The following is a 22,613-nucleotide window of genomic DNA, read 5'->3' as shown; positions in this document are numbered from 1 at the left end:
CGCGATACTGACTCCGAAAGGTTAAGGGGTCAGAGTATCAGCCTTCCAACATCCAGGCCATCAGATACAGGGCCAGGAGGTTGGGGTGGCGCAAGCGCCCGTTGTTCTGAGTTATCAGTAGCGGGTCTGTCCCCAGGCGAAAACACTGGCATACTGAGAGGTCCTGGAGGATTGGGAACCAGGCTTGGCGTGGCCAGTGAGGAGCTATCAGAATCATTGAGCCCTTGTCCCTTCGTAACTTCACAAGAGTCTTGGAGATGAGTGGAAGTGGAGGGTACACATAGAGGAGACCTGTGGACCACGAGAGGGCGAACGCATCCCTCGGCTCTGAGTGGTGGCTGCGAGTGAGCAAGCAGAATTCTATACCTTGCGGTTGTGGATGGATGCAAAGAGGTCCAGTCGTGGTTAACCCCAGCGTTGAAAGAGTGTGTCCGCCACTGTGGGGTTGAAGGACCACCCATGCGGATGAAAGGTTCGACTCAACTCGTCTGCCAGAGCGTTGTCCACGCCCACCAAGTTGATCACCTTGAGAAACATCGCGTGGGAAAGAGCCCATGCCCATATCTGCGCAGCTTCCCACACTGAAGCTAGGAGCCCGTTCCTCCTTGCTTGTTGATGTACCACATCGTCACCTGGCTGTCGGTCTGAATCAGGATGGCTTTGCCTGAGAGGCAATCCTGAAAAACCCAGAGGGCATATCTGATCGCCCGAAGGTCCAAGAAATTTCTGATGTTTGACTTCCTGTAGAGACCAGGTTCCCTGAGTCTGCAGGTTGTTGACATGAGCACCCCACCCTAGGATGGAGGCGTCTTCTGTTAGGATAATTTGAGGTTATGGAGCCTGAAAAGGAAGGCCTTGAAGAAGATTGGAGTGTTGCATCCACCAGGCCAGCGACAGGCGGAGCTGCTTGGTAACGTGGACAATGCTGGACATTGGAAGATGAGCCTGAGCCCACTGGGATCGCAAGGTCCACCGTGTCACTCTCATGGCCAAGCGGGCCATGGGCGTGACATGTACCGAGGATGCCATATGACCCAGCAGGATGAGAAAATGACGAGCTGTCGAGAAATCTCGAGCCTGGAGGTATTGTGCCAGGGACGTGAGAGTGTAAGCTCGATCTCGAGGGAGGAAGGCCTTTACCTGTATGGTGTTCAGATCTGCCCCTGTGAAGGATAGGGTTTGAGATGGAATTAGTTTGGACTTGGCATAGTTGACTAGAAACCCGAGAGACATAAGTGTATTGAGGGTTAGACGTAAGGATTCTAGTGCGTGGTTTTGGGTCGGAATCCTTACCAACCAATTGTCGAGATAAAGGTAGACATGAACTCCTTGACCCCTCAGGTAGGGCGCGACTACTACGAGGCACTTGGTGAAGACTCGAGGTACAGACGCCAGGCCGAAAGGGAGGACCCGGTACTGGAAGTGCCCGGGGCCGACTAGGAACCGAAGGAATTTTCGGTGAGACGGAGTGATGGCAATGTGTGCGTATGCGTCCTGAAGATCTAGAGAGAAAAGCCAATCTTCTCTTTGCAGTAGAGGAAGTAGGGAACCCAGGGTTACCATTTTGAATTTTTCTTTCTGCAGATTCTTGTTCAGGGCAAGTAGGTCCAGGATGGGACGAATGCCCCCTGATTTTTTTGGGATGAGAAAATACCGAGAATAGAACCCCTGCCTCTGCTGGGAGAGGGGCACCGGTTCTATTGCCCAGGATTCGAGGAGGACTGAAACCTCCTCCTCCAGTTGAGAATGGTCGGATGACCCCCACGTCGGCAGAGGTGGGGAGTGCTCTGGCACAATCAGGAAGTTGAGGTGGTACCCTTGGGACACTACAGCCAGGACCCACTGATTGGAAGTGATTGTGTGCCATATATGTTGGTGAAGTGGCACAGTCGACCGCCGACTGGTACGGACGGTAGAAGAGGTTGGCTTATGCTCTCCAGCGAGGAGTCAAAACCCAGCAGCTGGGCCCAGTTGAGGGGCTGGCTGAGTCTTCTGAGGTCGGTCTTGCCTGGGCTGACCTTTCTGGTAAGGCCTGGAAGGACAACCTCGAGCGGCAGGAGGATAATATCTCCGTGGCTTGAAAGACTGTCGCTTAGAGTCCCTTCGGAATGTCCTCTTAGAAGTGGACGGGAAATCAGAAGGTACTGAGGAAAGTTGGCGCAGCGTTTCATGGTGGTCCTTTAGCTGTGCCACTGTTTCCTGGATTTTGTCCTCAAAGAGATTATCTCCAGCGCGCAGGGTAGGTCTGCTAACTGGTCCTGCACCTCTGGTTGTAGGTCTGAGGACTTCAGCCAGGCCCACCTTCTTGCACTAATATACTGGGTCATGTATAACTGGTAGGAAGCAATGCGAGAAATGAGCATTGAGCCATGGAAGACATGCCTGCCAGATGCATCCAGGGACCTCTGTTCTTTCCCTGAAGGTATGGAGGAATGAGGTTTAGAACGTCGAGCCTTCTTCTGGGCTGACTCCACAACCACAGAATGGTGATCCATCTGTGGTCTTTGAAACCCAGGGGCTGTCTGGACAAGGTAGGTGACATCTGTCTTTCGGTTGACAGGTGGCACCGAGCTTGGGTGCTCCCAATTCCTTTTCAGTAGGTCAATTAGGATTTCATGAATAGGAATCGACATGATCTCCTTAGGGGCATCAAGAAACTGGAGTACTTCCAGCATCTTGTGCCTCGAGTCCTCTTCTGTCTGAAGCTGAAATGGAATTGTTTCAGACATTTCTTTTATGAAATTAATAAAAGACAGATCCTCTGGAGGAGATCGTCTTCTTTCCTCAGGAGAGGGCTCTGAAGGCAGATCATCAGAATCCTAGGAAGAATCATCGGTTCAAGGATCCCCAGCCCCCATAGGATTACCAGAGGTAAGAAAAGGCATTAGTCCTGAAGGATCAGGCCTAGGCATCGATGGTACCGGAGGAGGCACAGACGGCATCGATGGTGGCACCGATGGAGGACGATGCAGTACCGATGGCAGTATAGGTACTGATGGGACCGGTGTCATCGGACGAGTCTGTGGCAAGATCCCAGATGGCGGTATGGGTATTGGTGTTTCTTCATCTTCCGATGATAAAGGTATTGGCGTGGAAGGCGGTGGACATACCGGTACTCTTGGTTCCACCAGTGGAAGCGCACCGATCAGCACATCCAGTCTGCCTAAAAGCGGTGCAAGCACATGGGTATTGGGTCGGTGACTGGGGCTGGCATCGGTGACGGCGCCGATGGAGGTCGGAAGCCCTGAAGTGCTTTACCCGATGGCCTCTTGTATCATCCGATCCAATTCCTCGTGGAAGCCTGGGGCATGTAACCCCAGCTCCAGAGTGGGAGGCAATAGTGGCGTAGCCGGAGGGTCCACCAGTAAAAGTGGAGTCGCGGCTCCCTGCACTGATAAAGGTGACCCGGTCGCAGAGGAGGATGGGGCCTTCTCTAGACGGGATTTCTTTGTCGGTGGCTCTGCCGATGCCGAGGGCTTGCCTGGATCAGCGGATTGAGCCTTCCGATGCCGGTGGCGACAGTTTTCACGATGATCTTCTCGATCCTTTTCCTGAGGCGATGAGGAAGAAGTTGACACCTTTAGAGTAGACAATGACGGTCGGGCAGCCCCAGTGTCCCGCTGCTGGCGAGAGGTCGATGGCTCAGACTATGTTGAGGTGGTCGATGGAGTCAGGGGTGTTTTGACTGAAAAAGAAACTCTATCTTCTCTGAACGGGCCTTACGGCCCTTCGGCGTCATTTGGGCACATTTGGTGCAAGTTAAAATGTCATGGTCAGACCCCCAAACACAGTACACAAACTCTATGCGGGTCTGTGATGGACATTGTCTGAGGACAGTCGGGGTACCGACGAAAACCCGACGCCATGGCTTCGACAAAAATTTAGCCGCGGTGTGTTCAATGGCTGTTAGGCCTGAAGGGAAAACTCGAAGGGAATCGACCGCAAACAAGGGGTAAAGCCTTACCTTTCGACTGAGGAGTACATAATCGATAGGGGGACCCCTTTGGGGTAATCTTGAAAGAAGTTCCGTGAGGAAAATTCCTGTCAGGTATCTCTAGAGAGCTCCTTAAACCGTGTGGCTACTGCTGCGCGGAAAAAAGAGACTGAAGGGGGACCCCTGCTGGTTGCAGGGTTGGTGCCATGCTATGCATGCCCAGTAGGTGCCAGTCAGAGTTCTAGAAACTTTGACAAGTGTTCCGTGATTGGGCTCCATCCTGATGATGTCACCCATGTATGAGGACTACCATCCTGCTTGTCCTGTGAGAAACACAATCACTGGTCACCATCGGTGCATGGCATGGTTCTGGGAAGGTACCAGCATTGGCTGTGTTGCACTCAAAGCGGCCCTGCGGAAACGAGGCCTTGCCCTCAATCGAGCCTGGGTGTCTGAGGCACTCCCCACTGATACCCATGTTTGTGCCAGGGACCGATCACCCTCCTTCTGAGGGCGATTCGGTGGTATCTGCTCCTCCTCCACCTGCCTTACCCACAGGAAACTTTGAGGAGGAGCTGGATTGCAGGGTTCAATTTGCGGTGCTCCGAGCTTTTATGGATATCAAACCGCTGGCCCCATCGCTGTCACCGCCGATACCGGAGCCTATTCCCTCGATTCTAGCACCACTGCTGGAGGGCCTCAATGTCCTTCTCAGCATCCTCCCTTCACAGCCGGTACCCGGGGGGTTCTTCGGTACCCCGACAGCCATCATTGCCTCTCCCATATGGAGTGATACTCATCACTGGTTCCTCTGAGGAGGAAGGTTCGGCGTTTCCAGGCCCATCGGGGCTTCTGGCGCCTTGACTGCCACTTCCGGCTCCGGTACCGGGCCCTTCAGGTACCCTCAGTTCCCCCGTAGCCCAGACCACGGGCAGTGAGCACGGATCCCCCACTGACCTTGCCTGGGGATTTCAGTGAGGAGGAAGCTCCGTCTGACCCTTGGGGGGATGATACTTCTGCATCCTCCTCCAATATCTCTGAGGACATTCTCTCGGAACATGCCCCCGGAAGAGTGGTGCTGGTCTCCACTGGAGGACTTAACCTTTGCCGGTTTGTCCACACAATGGCGGAGTCTATTCCCTTCCAACTTCTGATGGAAGAGGATGCCAGATACCATATGCTGGTGGTGCTCCAGTTTGTTGATGCGCCAAAAGAGGTGGTAGCTGTTCCCATGCATGAGATGTCAAGGAGTTGCTCCTATACATCTGAAACATCCTGTATCCGTGTCACCAGTAAATAGGAAGGTGGATGCTGTCTACCTTATACAGACGTCCCTAGATTTTGAGCAGCGTCAGCTCCCCCACCAATCAGTGGTAGTGGAATCCGCCCTCAATAAGGCCAAACGGTTCAGTACCCATGCTTCCACGCCTCCAGGTTGAGAACATAGGGAATGGGATGCATTGGGTAGGAAGGTATCCAGAGGGCAATGTTAGTCCGTATTGCCGCCTCCAGTTATATATGGCCCAAACATTCTGGAAACCATGCTTCCCTCAACAGCAGTAAGATGTATTTCTTGGCACTGGGACAGCAAGGCTTCAAGTGTGGTAAGCACGAAGTGTGTTCCACGTACGACGTTTTCGAGACATCAGTTCGTGTGGCCACAGCGGTCATTGGAGCCTGCAGGATGGCATGGCTCAGAGCTTTGGATCTCTGGACGGAGGTCCAGGAGAAGCTGGTGGACCTTCCCTGTATGGAGGATAACCTTTTTGAGGATAAGGTCCGAGATGCTGTGGTTCAGCTAAAGGACCATCATGAGACCCTCCAGTATCTTTTGACTAGTGCCTCGGATCCCCTCCCCCCCTCCTTGACCAGAAGATTAGCGAGGCAAGGGGCTCGTAGGTCCTTCTGTCGCCAGAGGAGATACTACCCTCCAGTTTCCCACAGACGGTCTCAGAGGGTGCCCTCTAGAGGCCGCCCCAAGCAGCTGCGGACCTCTCAACCAGCACCCCAGCTGAGCCCTGCTAAGGGGTTTTGACTGGGAGAGAGGGAGCGCAAGTCCAGTCACCATACCCTTGGCACCGGGCCCTCCAGTAGAAGGCCAGCTGTGGTTCTTGGATTGCTGGCTAGTGATCACCTTGGAACGATGTGTCCTCTCCATCATTCGCCGGAGGTATTGTTTAAACTTCCAAAGTATGCCCCCGGGGATGCTCTCTTGGAGTCAATCTTCCCATCGGGAAATACTACTGTCTGAGCTCTCCACCCTCGTACAGTCCAGGGCAGTCAAGCCTGTTCCTCTGCGGTAGCAGGGAATGGGATTTTACTTCCAATATTTCCTGATCCCCAAGAAGACCGGGGGACTTTGTCTCATCCTAGACCTGAGAGCTTTGAATCATTTTCTCAAACGAGAAAAATTGGTCTCCCTTGGCACTCTGATCCCTCTTGCAGAATGGGGATTGACTTTGTTCCCTTGATCTTAGACGCTTATGCACACATTGAGATCTCCTGCAGTCACCAGGCATTTTCAATACAGGGTGCTGCTGTTCGGCCTCGCCTCGGCATCTCGCATCTTCAGCAAATTCCTGATGCTGGTGGGAGGGCGCCTGCGCCATCTGGGGGCACAGGTGTTCCTCTGTTTGGACAACTGGTTAATCAAGAGCAGTTCCCAAGAGAGAATGCTTTGATTTCTGTACCTGACCATTCAGATGCTGGAGTCTCTCAGGTTTGTCATCAACAACCCAAAGTCCCATCGTGACCTCTCGCAGTGCCTGAATTTTATCGGCGCTCACCTGAACATGGAGGAGGCCAAAGCCTACCTGCCTTGTGACCAGGCACTCACTTTGGCAGCTTTGGCGGACTCCATACGTCGGAGTCAGCAGGTCACCACCCACCTTATGATGCACTTGGCGGCCACAGTCCATGTCACACACTTTGCTCGTCTGCACATGCGCAGGATGCAGTGGACCCTCCGGTCCCAGTTGAGGCAAGCCTCCCAGGACATCAATGACCGTATCGGGGGCACGCCGCCACGCCAGACCTCCTTGTCCTGGTGGGAGAACCTGGCCAATTTCGAGCAAGGGGTCTTTTTCAAATCCCCCTCCTTCTAGGTTGTTCTCACCATCAATGCATTCACATTGAGGTGGGGGTGCCCATGTGGAGTGGGCTCCGCACCCAGGGCCTGTGGTCGGGTAAGGAAGCTCGGTTCCAGATCAATTTCCTGGAGCTCCCGGCGACTCGTTTCGGTCTGTGGGCATTCAAGGATTGCTTAATGACCAGATCGGTCCTAATCCAGACTAACAATCAAGTAGCCATGTGGTACATTATCAGACAAGGGGGCATGGGGTCATTCTCTCTGTGCCAGGAAACGGTTCAGATTTAGACCTGGGCCTACTCTCGGGGATATTGCTTTGAGCTTTGTACCTGATGGGGACAGAGAATGCAGTGACGGACCATCTCAGTCGGGCCTTTCAGCCCCACGAGTGGACCCTGGACCCAGCAGTAGTGAGCATGATCTTCCATCTTTGGGACACCCCGGACGTGGATCCATTTGCCTCCCCCTGCAACAACAAGGTGGAGTCTTTTTGCTCCCTCTACAGAGAGGACGGCAAACCAACCTCGGATGCCTTTGACCGCCATTGGGGCAAGGGGATTCTGTATGCATATCCTCCACTTCCTCTGGTGATGAAGACACTCCTGAAGCTCTGACAGGACGGGGGAGCCATGATCCTCACAGCCCCCTTTTGGCCGCGGCTGGTTTGGTTCCCTCTCCTGCAGGACCTCTCTGTACAGAACCCGATCAATCTAGGGACCTCCCCGAACCTAGTCACACAGGATCAGAGCAGGCTGCGCCATCCCAACCTCCGGGTGTTGTCTCGAGCAGCCTGGATGTTGAAAGGCTAGTATTGCAGCCCCTGGCATTGTCTGATGATGTATCTCAGGTTCTGGTTGCCTCCAGGAAGCCCTTGACTAGAAAGTCATACAGCTTGAAGTGGAGGAGGATTGCTGTCTGGTGTGAGCAGCATGGGGTGGACCCATTCACTTGCTCCACCCCAAAACTCTTGGACTATCTGTTGAACCTGTCAGAAGCTGGTCTAAAGACCAACTCAGTCAGAGTGCACTCAGCGCCATTGGGGCTTATCACAGGGTGAATGGTACGCCAATCTCAATACAGCCCTTAGTTGGATGTTTCATGTGAGGTCTGCTTCAGTTGAAGCCCCCTCTACATCCTCCGCCTGTATCCTTGGACCTTAATGTGATCTTGATTCACCTCATGAAGGACCCCTTTGAGCCTATGCGCATGTGTAACCTGAAATATCTGACTTGGAAAGTTATATTCTTGATCGCGGTCACCTCAGCTCATCGGGTCAGCGAACGTCAAGCGTTAGTGACATACCCGCCTTATACAAAGTTCTTCCATGATCAGGCAGTTCTCCATACTCACCCTAAGTTCTTGCCTAAGGTGGTATCGGTCTTCCACCTGTCCCAGTCTATCGTCCTACCCACCATTTTTCCCAGTCCTCATTCGCACTCAAGCGAACAGCCTTGCGTACTTAGGATTGTAAGAGGGCCTTGCCAGTCTACCTTGAGAGGACAGCAGGCCATAGGCATTCCACACTACTCTTCATCTTTTTTGATAAGAACAGAATGGGAGCTGATGTTGCCAAACACACCCTGTCTATCTGGCTGGCAGACTGCATCTCTTTTTGCTACTCGTAAGCGGGACTGCAGCTTGGTGGCCATTTTAAAGCTCAAGCCCTCAGAACCATGGCAACTTCAGTGGCTCACTTGAGAGCGGTACCCATGATGGAGATCTGCTGAGCTGCGATGTGGAGTTCTCTCCACATGTTCGCCACTCACTGTTATCTGGACAGAGATGGCTGCCAAGATGATAGGTTATGGAGGGCAGACTGGCCGAAACTTTCTCAGGTCTAAACCCAACTCTTCCGCCTTGGGTCCTGTTTTTCTGGTTCAGGCTGTCTTCCTCAGTTACCAACAGCACCTAGGTTGTTGTGCCCGTTGGCACCCGTTTGTTGGTCCACTCTGTTCGGAAATAGCCTGCAGCAAGGTATTCACCCATGGGTGAGGACTACCACCCTGCTTGTCCTAGGAGAAAGCAGAGTTGCTTATCTGAAACAGGTGTTCTCTTAGGACAGCAGGATGTTTATCCTCACGAAACCCGCCCGCCACCCTGCGGAATTGGGTTTCATTTTACATTTGTTGTTTTAATTTTTCTAATTCTCTATTACGAATGGATAGTGGCATGCTGGTCATGCTCAGTATGCCAGTCAAAGTTCTGGAAATGTTGACAGAAGTTTTCCGTGCCGGGCTTCATCTGATGATATCACCCATGTGTGAGGACTAACATCCTGCTGTCCTAGGAGAACATCTATTACAGATAAGCAAGTCTGCTTTCTACTAATTTTTCTCACGCATGTTATAACTGTCATTTTTCCACTGATTTGTTTTGTTACAACATTGAAATTTCGAAGCCAAGTAAAATAAAAAAAAAATGAAAACTAAGTTTGCAGAAAAGATGCAGATGGCATCCCTCAGAAGTGAATTACGATATCCAATGGAGCCCTGCCCATAACTTTTATGTCAAAATTTCAAGAACTTTGACTGTGCCCTACTGGACATGTGCAGGCTGGCATACTACCTATACATCCACATGTGGCCCCCTTAGTCTGTTCTCTGTGAAGCCCACTGATCGCAAATCTTCACCCTCCTGATATTTTCCTGTGATTTTTTTTCTTCCAGAACAGTCAAATTAATTGTTTGCAAAGCTTCAAGGTATTTTTCTCCCCTTCTAGTCTCCTTAGTTTTTTTCGGTCTTGTTTTTCTTTTTTTTCAAACTTTCATTCAGTTGTCATCTTCAGCTTTTGTCCAGCCATGGACATGTCTACCAGTGGCATTGAGAGATGTCCCCTGTGCAGCAGAGTCATGTCTCTCACGGATCCCCATAATAAATGTATCCTGTCTCTGGAGGAATTGCATGTTATCTCTGGGTGTCATTGATGCACAGCCAAGACCCCTAGGATGGGCCAGTCCCAGTTGAATTTCATGGAGAAGCACTTTGAGCACCATGACTCTTGTGTGTCGGCATTGACACTGAAGACTCAGGAGGTGCACTGATTGCTGGTGATGCATGGAAACCCCTCAATATTGAGCATCTAGAACGACCATGGAGATAGCATGTCATCTGATTTCCTCTTGCCTGATAGCTTAGCCTCTTCGGCTCTAGCATTAAGAGTTCCAATGCAGGGCATCAAGTGAAGGCAAAGAAGTATTGGCATCACTGCCCCCCCTTGTTCTCGTTTTATGTACTTTCCACCTGTCAGTTCGGATGTAAACCGGTATGATGTTGCACACTAATGTCAGTATATAAAAGTGTTAAATAAATCTGTCTCCATCAAAGCATGATGCCAGGAGCAGGGACATTTTGGCTTCAACCTTGAATCCCCTGAAGTATAACCACAGAGAGGAGATGTCCTTGATGCATTCCCAGGAACTGCATCAGTCTCCAGGAGTCCAGGTGTTTTCCATTGATACACCTCTGGCTTCACAGGAAGACATGGCCTCTCTTCCTGCTTCCCATTTGGTGTTGGTATTGGCAGTCTTTGAGGAGGAACTGAATAGGAAGATCCAGCAAACCTTGGTCAAGGTGATGCAGAGCATTGATGACCTGGCATTGAGAGTCTCGGCAACAATGCTAACTGATGTTCAGTCACTGCTGGTGTTTCTACAGCTGCACAGAAGCTCAGTACCGGTATCACCAATGGTGATCTCCAGCCTATCAAGGGAGAAGCTTCCCTGAGGCACAGGAGTTCCTCAGGTTCCAAGCCCAAACAGACAAGTGCTCCCCTCTCTGAGGCCTTGCATGCAGGAATGGCAGCATCTAGGTCTTCTCCCCAAGGGTACCAGTTGGGTTTGGAGTATTCCTGAGGAAACGGTTACAGATTGAAGATGTTCTGAAGCAGAGGAATTGATAGATCTTCCCTCTGATTCCTCTCCTCCTCCTGAAAGTAGGAAGTCTCCACCAGAAGACTTCTCCTTCACCGGATTAGTTCAGATAATGGCAGAAGCCATTCCCTTTGCAGAGGGAGGATGAAACCAGAAATAAGATGCTGGACATCCTCCAATTCATGGAGCCTGCAAAGTAGATCAAGGCAATCCAAATATACAAGGTCATTCTGGAGGGGCAGATGAGGATGTGGGAGAATTCTCTGTGGTTCCCAGGAATAAGAAAACAGATATGATTATTTTTTTTCATTCACAAGTCTTCCAAATTCCAAGAGAGGCAGCTGCTGCACCAATCTGTGGTGCTGAATCTTCTCCCAAGAACCAATTTTTGTCCCTGGGGAAGCATGCCTGAACTTTGGATTCTCTTGGGAGGAAGGTTTTCCAGGGAGCAATGCTCAAAGCCCACATTGCTTCTTAGCAGCTCTTCATGTGCCAGTACATGAGGAACCTGCCGAAACACATATGAAAGATGGCCGAGCAGTTTCCTCAGAAACAGCCTGCTGACTTCCAGTCACTGGAAGATAAGGGAATGAAGTACGTAAACCACATGATCAGGTCAGTCTTTGATGTGTTCAAAATGGCATCAAGAATGTCTGCCATGGGGATTGGTGTCTGCAGACTTACCTAGCTGCGGGCCTCAGACTGCCGACCTGAAGTCCAGGATAGAGTTGCTGACATATTGTGCATTGGAGATAATCTCTTCAGAAATAGGGTCAAGGAAGGATTAGCATAGGTCAGAGAACACTGTGATACCTCAGCAACTCTCCATAGCCACTCCAGACTCCTCATCCTCTGTCAGGAGGTACCCAAGTGAGGATCAAGATTACACTTCTTCCAACCAAGGAGGCATTATCTTCCATCCCCTTGGTCCCATGCATAATAGCACCCTCCCCCGTCCTTAGCTAAGGCAGCAAATGACCTCTAAGCCACAGCCAGTACCTCAGTCAAAATCAGGAACAGGGTTTTAACTGGATTTCAGAGAGCATAGCCTTTATCCTGGTGCCTGTGCTGAAGGATCTTCTGGTCAGAGGCAGGCTAAGATTTTATGTAAACCATTGACCCAGTGTAACTTCAGACCCAAAGGTCCTCAGCATAATACAAAAAGGGTACAGATTAAATTTATTGGCTGTTCCATGAAATCATCCTCCAGACCTAGCTTGGAGGTAGTTTCCACATCAGGACTTGCTACAGAAGGAGTTCTCCTCCCTCTTAAAAATCAATATGGTTTGAGCACATTCTCCCAAGGAAAAGAGGGCAAGGATTCAAGTCAAAGTACTTCCTGATTCCTAGACCTAATGGCTTTAAACAAGTATCTGAAAAGAGAAGAGTTCCCCTGATACCTTGGTTCCCTTCCTATAAACAAGGGACTGGATATACTTTATCTTAAGGATGTTTACACTCACATAGAAATATTTCCAGGTTATAGAAAATATCTCAGATTTGTGGCTGGGGATCATTACCTCCAGTATTGTGTGCTGCGTTTTGGCTTAGCATCAGCCCCCTGTGCTTTCACAAAACGTTCACCACAGTGGAAGTGTGTTTATGCAAACTGGGGGTGTGGGTTATCCCATATCTGGATGATTTGCTGGTCAAGAGCGCATCTCAGGTAGGTACCACAGAATCAGTGTGCAGAACCATCGGGGTGTTGGAGTTATTAGGGTTTGTCATCAACTAGCTTAAGTCCCACTTGAGTCCGTCATCTCATTTGAAGTTTTATAGGAGTTCTGCTAGACCTGACTTGGGCAAGAGCTCCACAACAGAAGGCTATCACGATATCTGCAGTGGAGATGATTCAAATGAGTCAACAGGTGGTAGCATGACACATGTGGAGGTTGTTGGGCCTTATGGCCTCAACAGTGCATGTTATTTCCTTGGCACAGCTATATGAGGAGATCTCAGTGGATTCAAGCCACTCAGGATCTTCAAGACAGCATCTACACTCTACCACTCAGAGATTCCTTGGTGGTGGATCCAATCTAATTTGACCAGAGGTATAGTATTCTATATGTCCTCACCATGGATGTGTCCAACCTAGGATGTGGAGCTCATGTAAAGGGGCTTTATACTTATAATCTTTGATCTGCTCAGAAGAAACTTCATTAGATAAAGTTCCTGGCACTAAGGGCAGTACAATATCCTCTGAGAGCTTTCAGAGATTGATTGGCCAACAGTCGTCATAGTCCAGATGAAATATCGAGTAGTGATTTTTACATCAACATGGAGGGAGGAACCAAATCATATCTCCTGTTTCAGGAAACTGTTTAGATGTGGGATTGGGCCCTCTCACAAGGAATGATCTGCAGGGCAATGTATTGGGGAACTGAGGAGAATGTCCTTGTGGACAAATTGAGTCAGGTTCTGGAACCCCATGAATGGATTCTGGTCTGGGGTTAGCAAATCAGATATTCTGTGAGTGGGGCATGCCCATGGTAGATTTGTTTACATCCCAACAGAATAGGAAGGTCCCAGCTCTTCTGTTCCAGGAAAGGGATGCAAGACAAACTAGCATCAATGTCTTTGCTCTCCATTGGAGCAAGAGTCTGCTGTATGTGTATCCACTTCTGTTGGAGCTCAGATAAGAGTTGGAGGGCCATGATTCTCATAGCCCCCTTTTACAGAGACAGATTTGGTTCCTTCTGAGGGAGCTATCAATTAGAGATCCAATCAGGTTGGGTAAATCCCAAATTTTATCACTCAGGATCAAGGGAGATTGTGCCACTAAATATTCCATTTAACTTAGCTGGATGAGTTATATCTGGCTACGTTACTTAAACAGCCAGCTTTGAATATTGACCTCATGGAAATCTCTTGGTTCTAAGCTTGCCCCAACTCTCCACTTCTTTTTGTAATTTCCTGCAGGCCAGATTCAGCTTAACTCTCATGATCAAAATATAACAGCAGCGCTTCCCAGTGCCTGCAGTATCCCAGCTCTGGAGCGGCCTGCCTCCCTACTTGCTGCACCACCAATCCAGCAGAAAAGCACCTTTTCTTACTAAGTTGGATTGGACAGTTATAGTTCCTATTTTTTGAACCACCTTAACTTTAATTTTTTAAAAGGGAGGGGAAGTGAGCAAAGGGATTCAGTGGCATCTATTTCAAAGTACATTTCTCCATTTGGATAGCAGATTCCATTTTCTTCTCTTATGCCCAGACACATCTAAAGTTGGAGCAATGGCGAAATGTCACCCACCTAATGTCTACCTTCATTGATTTCAGTTTGCAAGGCTATAACATGCCATACACACATACACATCCCATAACTGGACATGGCCTCCCAACAGGATGATAGGTTTGGACTCTCTGTGGTCTCTTTGAGGGTTAGACACCCAACTCCTTCCCTCCTAGGGTCCACTTTATAATTTTATGCTTCATATAATTCCTGCCTATTATCTGTTCAAGTTGTTCCTCTTTTTTGTTGAAGGCAGTCTTATGTGTATGACTATTGAGAACTGCTTGTCTTCAGAGAGAGCAAAGTTGTTTATCTGCAACAGGTGTTGCCTGAAGAGAACAGTTCACCCATCACACACGTCTCCCCTTTGGAGGAGTTTTCCTCACAGTCAAAGGAGCCGATGCAATACAGTGCTCTCAGCTGAGCGCACTGTATAACCCGAAGTCGGACTGGAGTTGAATAGGCGCTAATCAGTCCCCTAATGCAATAAGGGGATTAGTGCATATTCAACGCGGAGTGAATCTAATAGCGCTCATCACATGCAAATGCATGTGAATGAGGCTATTAGGCATTCACTCCCGATGCGAAAAAAAAAAATGTGCGTCTCGGACACACATTTAACTGTCATCTATTAACGCCTGCCTGGAGCAGGCGTTAATAGCTGAGCGCATCTAAAACAAGTACAGAAAAGCAGAAAAAAATGCTTTTCTGTACTGCCTCCTACTTAATATTGTTGTGATATTAAGTAGGATGAAAAATTCAAGAAACAAAGTAAAAAAAAAAAAAATAATAGTCGGGTTCAGGAAATGGACGCTCTATTGACGCTCCTGAACTCTCGGCGTCAGTTTTCCTCACCGGTGGACAGCCATCACGAAAACCCAAACTCTGTGTCTGTTTTCATGACTCAGCCATCCTCCGGTCAGTTTATCGGCATCGGTTTTCCTGACTGGCGGACTGCCGAGTCACGAAAACCGATCGGGTTCTCGTTAGCAAGGAGGCACTAGGATTGTGCAAGCAACCCCAGTGCCTCCTTGCTAATGCAACCCCCTAATTTAAATGGGGGCGCCTGGGGCGCATTAAGAAAGCGTGTGCTGACTGTTCAGCGCCCGCTTTGTACGCTAATTTATTGCATCGGTCCCAAAGCTTTTATATACACGTGAATTGTACTGCAGGGCCACAGTAATGCAGGGACTATGGTGCCTGGGCAGTGCAAAGCTTTTGCCTTTTTTTGAAAACTGTATAAGTGTCTGTCCGATGCTGAGCACAATCACATGACTCATGTGTGTGACTAGTGAACTGTTGTCTTCAGAGAACATCTGTTACAGGTAAGCAACTTCACTTTATTGTAGAAGCAGTTTGAAGCAAGGTAATCATGCTTCAGAGTGACTGTTGACTGCTTTTCTTTATTGGTGAGCTGGGACATGGTGAAAAGACCACCCCCCCACCCAGGGACTTTGGGACATTTTTTTTTCAATTCTCGAATTGTACAAAAATGGCATTTCTCCCCCCCGAAACCTGGACTGCGTTAGGGGGAAAAAAACTTGTCCCAGCATTTCTTTGTCCATGCTGTAGTAAGCTCTGTCTGCTTGCTTTGCAGTGAGTGTGAGGCACTGCTATTTTTAAGTGATCATTTTTGTGCTACATAGTAAATAGCTGTCCGGCACCAATTTTTTTGCCCTGCACTCAGCCTTTTCCAAGCTCCACTTCAGCGTGCCACTATTCTAGTATGTCCATGGCTGTAGGGGGAAGAACCAAAAATGGTCCCAGCAGCCCCTCCTTACTAGCTTATGTACTGACTTTGTTTTCCTTTTTTTTTTTTTTTATTCTTTATTTATGAATTTTTCAATATAATTACAAGAATAAACCTTGACTGAAATTACAGAAATTATTATAACATGAAATAATATAATTACCATTAGCATATATATTCATATCCATTGGATACATCAACAATATTTTTCTTTATTTTTCATAGGCAAAAAAGGGGGGGGAGGAGAACCAAAGGAAAAAATAGAGAAGTACATCATTGAAATAATATTCACTTAACTGTTGGTATCTCTCTATATATTGACTCCGAGCATTTTAACTTAGGCCCTTCCATCCAAAAACTTTCTCAATTGGTCTGGCATAAAGAAAACATATATATTTCCAGCAAATTTTACAATACACCTACAAGGAAAACGGAGAGCAAAGCTAGCCCCTTTGGCCAAGACCTCCGGGCGCATAGCTAAGAATAATCTCCTTCGTTGTTGGGTGGGGCATGATAGGTCAGGATATACCCTCACAACCCCTCCCATGAAAACATCATTAATATTTTGAAAAAATGCTTTCATTAAAAAATTTCTTTCTGTTTCCTTTGATTTCAATTTTCCATTTTCAGGCTGCCATTCACGTTCGTCACCAAGGAAGTTACTGAGGCTACGTGCGACTGCCTCCTGGCACAGGCAGAGCAGGCTGAGAAGGCAGGAAAATCGAAGGCAGCTGCAGAACGCATGATACTGGAGGAATTTGGACGGTGTCTAATGAGAGTTATTAACTCGGCAGGAAAAGCCAAAAGTGACCCTTGCGCCCTGACCTGTTAAATCTTGCACAATGAACCATGCTAAACCCAGAACTCGGAAGCACAGGACAGGACTCTGTGAGAACTGGAGCTCCGTTTTAACAGGAAAGGATGCGGAAAAATGTCGCCCTGCTAACTTAGCGCTTGTTTTAGATTGCCTTGCGAAGCATAATACTGAAGCAAGAAGAGATTTTATGATAAGCAAATCAGTTCTTTTAAATTTTGCAGTTAAACCTTCTTCAACTTATGACGATACCCCGTGGTGAATTTTTTTTTTCTTCCAGCTGTATGAGTTTTAGCTTTCTGCTTGAGATGTGTGGTCACTCTCCCCTGTTATCTAGAGATAAAACTGGCTGAAAGGTAATGGAATGTTTAGGAGAAGAATAAAGTGGCTTTTGTGAGGGGCGGAAGGGATGTAATGTATTCTAGTGTAGAGATAGGAAACCAGATTCCAAAGGGAAAGGAAAGGTACATTCATTACAAGAGTCCATCACCATTACAGGAAACAAAATAAAGTGATGGGCAATTTTTTTCTTCCTGGTGATCATGAACTGAGAAGATTTATACAATCCGGTGTGTGATGTTTTTGTCCATCTGTTCTGAGAAGCTAACATATTTGAGAGAAATAATAACTGTTGCACACAATTTGGCTAAAAAAAATAACCTCAGTAGTAACTGTAATCACATTTTAACCAGGTGCAATAGCTCAATCTACTCTTTAGACTTTTTTTTTTCTGCCCGAACTGTTATGTGTGAGTCTGTCTGTACTATAAGTGTTCCAGCTTTCTGGTTTTCTTACCGCTTGCAGGAGCTGCAGAAGGCGCAGGTGGAATTCAACAGTGCAAGGTGTGACTTGGGACTGATTTTATCGCAGACAGTCCTTTCTACTCTAGAATATACAATGCCTTTAGAAAATTACACTCTTATACAGCTGGCTGTGGTTTATTCCTATCTATATATAGATATATATAGATAGAATATAAATAATTTATATAATATATATAATTATATATGTATTATATATATACATATATATATATAATATATATATATATAATATATGTGTGTGCGTGTGCATATATAGAGGGTTCCCTAACCAGCATCTAAGTACCTTTGTTAGAGCAACAAATTAGATAATCTAGGAGCCATTATATAAAAGTCTTTATTTCTTTACACATTACTCTGAAATTGGAATATATATATATATTTAGCGGACCATCTATAACCAGATGTAATCAATGTCAATCATTCGCTGTCAGTGGTCAACAGCACCACAAAAGCACTTTTGACAGTTACAGTCAGACCCATAGAGCAGGAAACAACCTCAAGAACAATGTTCCTATTAGCCTGCCCAGGGACCTCTGACTCCCTTTTATCCAGTTGAAATAGTGGCAGACAGGTAGAAGGGAGTCAGAAGTCTACGGGCATGCTACTAGAAACATTGATTAGCAGTTGCTCTCTTGCTTCTGAGTAGCATAAAGTATACATCTGTCTGAGTAGCTCAGAAACTTGCCCACTTAATGATTTTATTTTTGCTTAATATGAGTGAGGGGAGGGATTTCTGTAATTCAACAGTGATAAAACCATAAGTTCGTTCTGGAGATCTCTTCTCTTGTGAATAAGCAGTGAAAAGAAAACTTGTAGCTATTGGGCAATTACTATATTTTGTTCTGTTTATGTTCTACTTAAGAGGCAGTTTGTTTTAAAAGATGTGAAATTCAATCCTAGCATAGCCATTTCAAGCTTTTATGATTTGACTGTAAGTGCTGTGGGGGCTTTTGTAATCTTACTAACCATTGTGAAAGCAGCTGACTGAGACCTGCATCACACCTGATTGGTAAGAAATATGTTGCATCAGCGGATTTCAATTCTAGAATGCAATGTTCTGAAACCAAATAAAGGAATTTACATAAGTCTTCATTTAAATGTTGCTCAAATAAAGGACTTTATAAAATGGTTATTGAACACACTATTCATACATATATTTTAGGTAAGTAACATTGTAATGTCTGATTCTCTAAGTACAGTAACATAGTTAAAAAAATTATATTCTACAATGCTACACACTTTTTAAAATGTAAATTATTTTTTGAATTTATTTTAAGGTAAAAATGCTGTTTGATAGTCTAAAATTTTGTTAGGCAAGATGATGCTTTCCATGTTCAGAGAAAAAAATTAAAATGTCAATCACTTTCATTTGAAGCAAACTTTAATATGTATAGTTACATTATAACAAAGCAAAACCAAAATCTTCCTTGATCTGTGAAACCATTCTCTTTAGTCATTAGGTATATTATTTCTGCTAGGGTCAGGGGGTTCTGCAATTTGAGGCTAGTGAAAAAAAAAATACAAAACTAAAATGTGGTTTCATAATGGACTTTATGCCTTAAAATATTTGATTACGCCATCTAGGTAATCTGAGTAAACTCACAAAATCTGAGGCAATGGTGGCCATTTAAAATTAAGGACCTGCCCCAAAACATGTAGTTTTGCATTGTAAGCCTTGTTTTGTCATTATGCTTCACAAGAGATCGCTCTAGGTATTTGTTTATATACATACATACACACACATATTGCTTTGGTGCAAGAGGGAGGCCTCTCTTATGTTGTAAACACTGTAACGCTAACAAATAATTTCAGCATCTATTTTTAGTGCTGTAAATATTTCTCTTAATGTCTTCTTATGACTGATTTTTTTTTAGTATTAGTTTTATGCAAATCCAGACCTTGGAATAATATAAACAAGGTCTTCCAGACAGTAGTAGATAATGCTCTGCATATGCTTACTTCCCAAAGGACTTGAGAGAAAACTAGCTAAAAATTACCTGTGGTAAATGTTGCTACTCGCTCTGCAGAACATGGTCACATTTCAATTTACACCTACACATTTTTCCTACCAATACTATGGAGTATGAATGAGTTTTTAAAAATGTTTTCAGTCCAGGCCCGCCCCGCATTTGGCTTCAGGAAAATGTAGTGGTAGCTGAAAAACACATTTTCCCAGTTCTCCCAGTCTCTCCATCATAGGTTGCAATCTAATGGAATCCATGCTTCCAGTTTCCACAATGTGAATTTGAAAACAAAACTTTTATAAAAATAAATAAGTGGATAAAACTAGCTGATTCTGGAGGATTGAATGTAGGGTAAATTGCCTTTTCAGTTCTTAAGCTGCTCTTAGCATCTTTCTTACCCTTTTTGGGATCAATCATGGCATTGAGTATACGACAGGTAACATTTCTGATATGACAGATTTTTTGATTGGTGGCGTCTCATAGTATTGCACAGCTGTCACACAGCTCCTTTGGTTGCCAAGGAGCGTTTTGTCACATATGTCACTATGGCAACTCCCAGCACTTGCAAAGAAATGTTGGGTTCTTAGATTTTTTTTTTTTTTTTAAAGTTTTAGTTCCTTCAGGAGTAGGTTTATTATTCAAACACCAGCTGGCAGTGCTTGTTTTCTGTGGGCCTGTTCAGAAGGATATGCCAGTATTTGTTGGTATAGGTTTACTATACGCATGCCATGTGAACGCTGGAACTTCTTCCTAGCACATGGTCAAAGTGCTGCTTTCACTTAAAGGCTACATACAGAGCACCAAGGAAAGATATATACACACAATATCTGTTTCTCACTGTTGCATGTTGAACTTATTGTATTGCTTGTAAAGTCCATTTCAACATGCAGTTTCTCGTATTGGGGAGAGGGGACTTGAAATGAGCAGTGGCCACATAATCTCTTTACAACACATGCAAGCCTTAAACCTGCCTTTTATCTATATTGGCTGTTTTGTTGTTTTAATAGAAGCTTTCTGCCAGATCTTAGTTGAGTATTTCTTGGTTTTTTTTATGATGTTTTAACTTACAAGTGCTAAACTTAACCATTTTCTATAATTCAGCAAATGATTCACAAATTGTGTACATGTTGATGAGCTTTCAGATTGTATGAAAAACAACCATGTTGGAATTATAAAATTTTATTTCATGAGTTTAACTTTCTCTAGAATTACCAGAACAAGAACTTTTTTTTTTTTTTTGCGAGATATATTCTGTATATAATATATACACATCCTCATCCATACTGTTGTGACTGCTGAAAAGTCTCATGTGTGAAGCAAGATTTCAGAAGTTGGAGTTTGCATTGTAGATTTCCTGAAGAGTTCACATGTGCTGCTGACACTGTCCAGTGATGGTCTGTGCATCGCTACCTGAGTACAATCTATAAAAAGGAAGGCATTAATGTCGTCATATACCTATTATGATGTATAGTAATGTTGATGCAGTAACTTAAGTTGCTCAGTGGGTATGGACAGACGCCACTTATCTATAGCGACTCACTTGTTTTGTCTAGTGATATTGTATAAATGTAAATTTAGACTTTGTGGATAAAGTAATACCTAATCAAGTTATTTTTCAAAACAGATTGCAATATGTTTTCTTTTGTCTAGGAACTGCTCTGTGTTTTGTATATATTCTGTGTTTTATTCTAACTGCACCTTTTGTGATGTGTATTTATACATTGTGCTAAGAAGGAGGGGAAAAAAAGGTTGGATAAAAGATGTAGATTATGTATGAAAGCACTGCTTGCAAATAGTTTCTTGTAAAAATTTGAAGGTGCAATCAAATGCTTTTTACCTCCAACCTCCCATTTGTGTTCAGTGAGCTATCCCAAGTATTCTGCTTCTTTTTCTGTTTCAAATGTATGGATTTTTTTTGTGGGGGTTTTTTTTTTGTTTGGTTTTTTTTTTAATACTTCCGTAACTATTTACATCAAACTGCTGAACAAGGATCGTAGTCAGATTCATTCAGTTTCTTTTAAGTAAATTACAGTGGGGATTTCATTTTCTAATTCTGTTTACATCTGAAAGTAGAAAGATAAAAATTTATATTTACAAGACCTATTCAAAGAATACACTTTCTATATTGTAAAAACAAAACAGATCAAAGAACAATAAACATTTATACTATTCTGTAGAGAAATGTTTGTGCGGTCTTTTTAAAGTTCTTTGACTACAAAGTTTTACAGTACTGGAATTTATTTGTAGATAATTGAGGAGTTAATCTGTTAAGATCCCTGATTTTTCATTTTTTTTTCCAACTGATTCTGATTTGTGATGAGATATTGGTATTAACTTTTCAGAGCGGTTTCTATTGAGCCTCTTGCACTGTTATACATCTGGATAAATGTAAGGGGTATTGCTGGTTGAACACCCATCAGAACCCCAGGTTGGAATGTCACTAACACAGGTTAGGCAGCAGTGGCACAGACAAGTACATTTGTTTGCGAATTTTTAAACACCCTTGGTCAAACTGTATGTTTCAATGAATCTCTAAGTCGACAGAAGCTGACAAACTTCTACATGGTTCAAAGTTATATTCAATCAAACAAAAATCCAAAAGCAATGAGTGAAAAAATGAATTCAAGAAAAACACTCTTACATTAACAATATACTTCATCGTCAGGCCCTGAAGTAACTTGTAGAATAAAAGGTGATTTAGAGGATGGGGAGGAGAGGGGAAGGGAGGTTAGGGTAGGAGATAGGAAATTTAAGAGCAGACTGGGATGGAACTGGGGGAGCCCGATATCGTCTCCGCACAAATTTGCATATGTTTACCTCCCCCCCCCCCCCCCTTGCGCGCACTGCCTGCACATACGCACGCAGATTATAAAATCTGCGTGCGTATGTGGACACAGCAGCCCACGTATTATATAACATCTAAAACAGGCTCAGCTGAGTGCACTGTTCTGTAAGTTTGTAGCTGAGGCAACAGAGGATAAAGTGACTTGCTTTAGGTCACAAGGAGTGGCAGTGGGATTTGAACCCTGGTCTTCCTGGTTCAGGACCTGCTGTTGTAAGCACTAGGCTACTCCTTCACTCCTAGAGTGAGAGTCCCTGGCCTGGTTTTGTGCTCCTACAATAGCTGCCATTTTCTACAGT

At 45.5% G+C, this 22,613-nt stretch overlaps 1 protein-coding gene and 1 long non-coding RNA gene across 3 annotated transcripts in view; one reads left to right on the top strand and one right to left on the bottom strand.

Moving 5' to 3' along the window:
* The window catches only part of LIN54 (lin-54 DREAM MuvB core complex component), a 303,678-nt gene extending 282,040 nt beyond the window's left edge, over positions 1 to 21,638 (top strand). For both annotated transcript variants that reach the window (XM_029599095.1, XM_029599087.1), the window contains exon 14: positions 16,501 to 21,638. In XM_029599095.1, the coding sequence (XP_029454955.1) occupies positions 16,501 to 16,702 (202 nt within the window). In that variant the 3' untranslated portion in view covers positions 16,703 to 21,638. The remainder of the gene's footprint in view (positions 1 to 16,500) is intronic.
* Positions 20,061 to 22,613, bottom strand: part of LOC115090253 — a 26,627-nt gene continuing 24,074 nt past the window's right edge. Inside the window, exon 2 of the long non-coding RNA XR_003856354.1 lies at positions 20,061 to 20,893. This is a non-coding gene — a long non-coding RNA (uncharacterized LOC115090253). The remainder of the gene's footprint in view (positions 20,894 to 22,613) is intronic.

This window comes from Rhinatrema bivittatum, chromosome 1, assembly GCF_901001135.1.
Source record: "Rhinatrema bivittatum chromosome 1, aRhiBiv1.1, whole genome shotgun sequence".
Taxonomy (NCBI): Eukaryota; Metazoa; Chordata; class Amphibia; order Gymnophiona; family Rhinatrematidae; genus Rhinatrema; species Rhinatrema bivittatum.
Note: the sequence above shows the minus strand (reverse complement) of the source record. Positions and strands in the feature narration are given on the sequence as shown.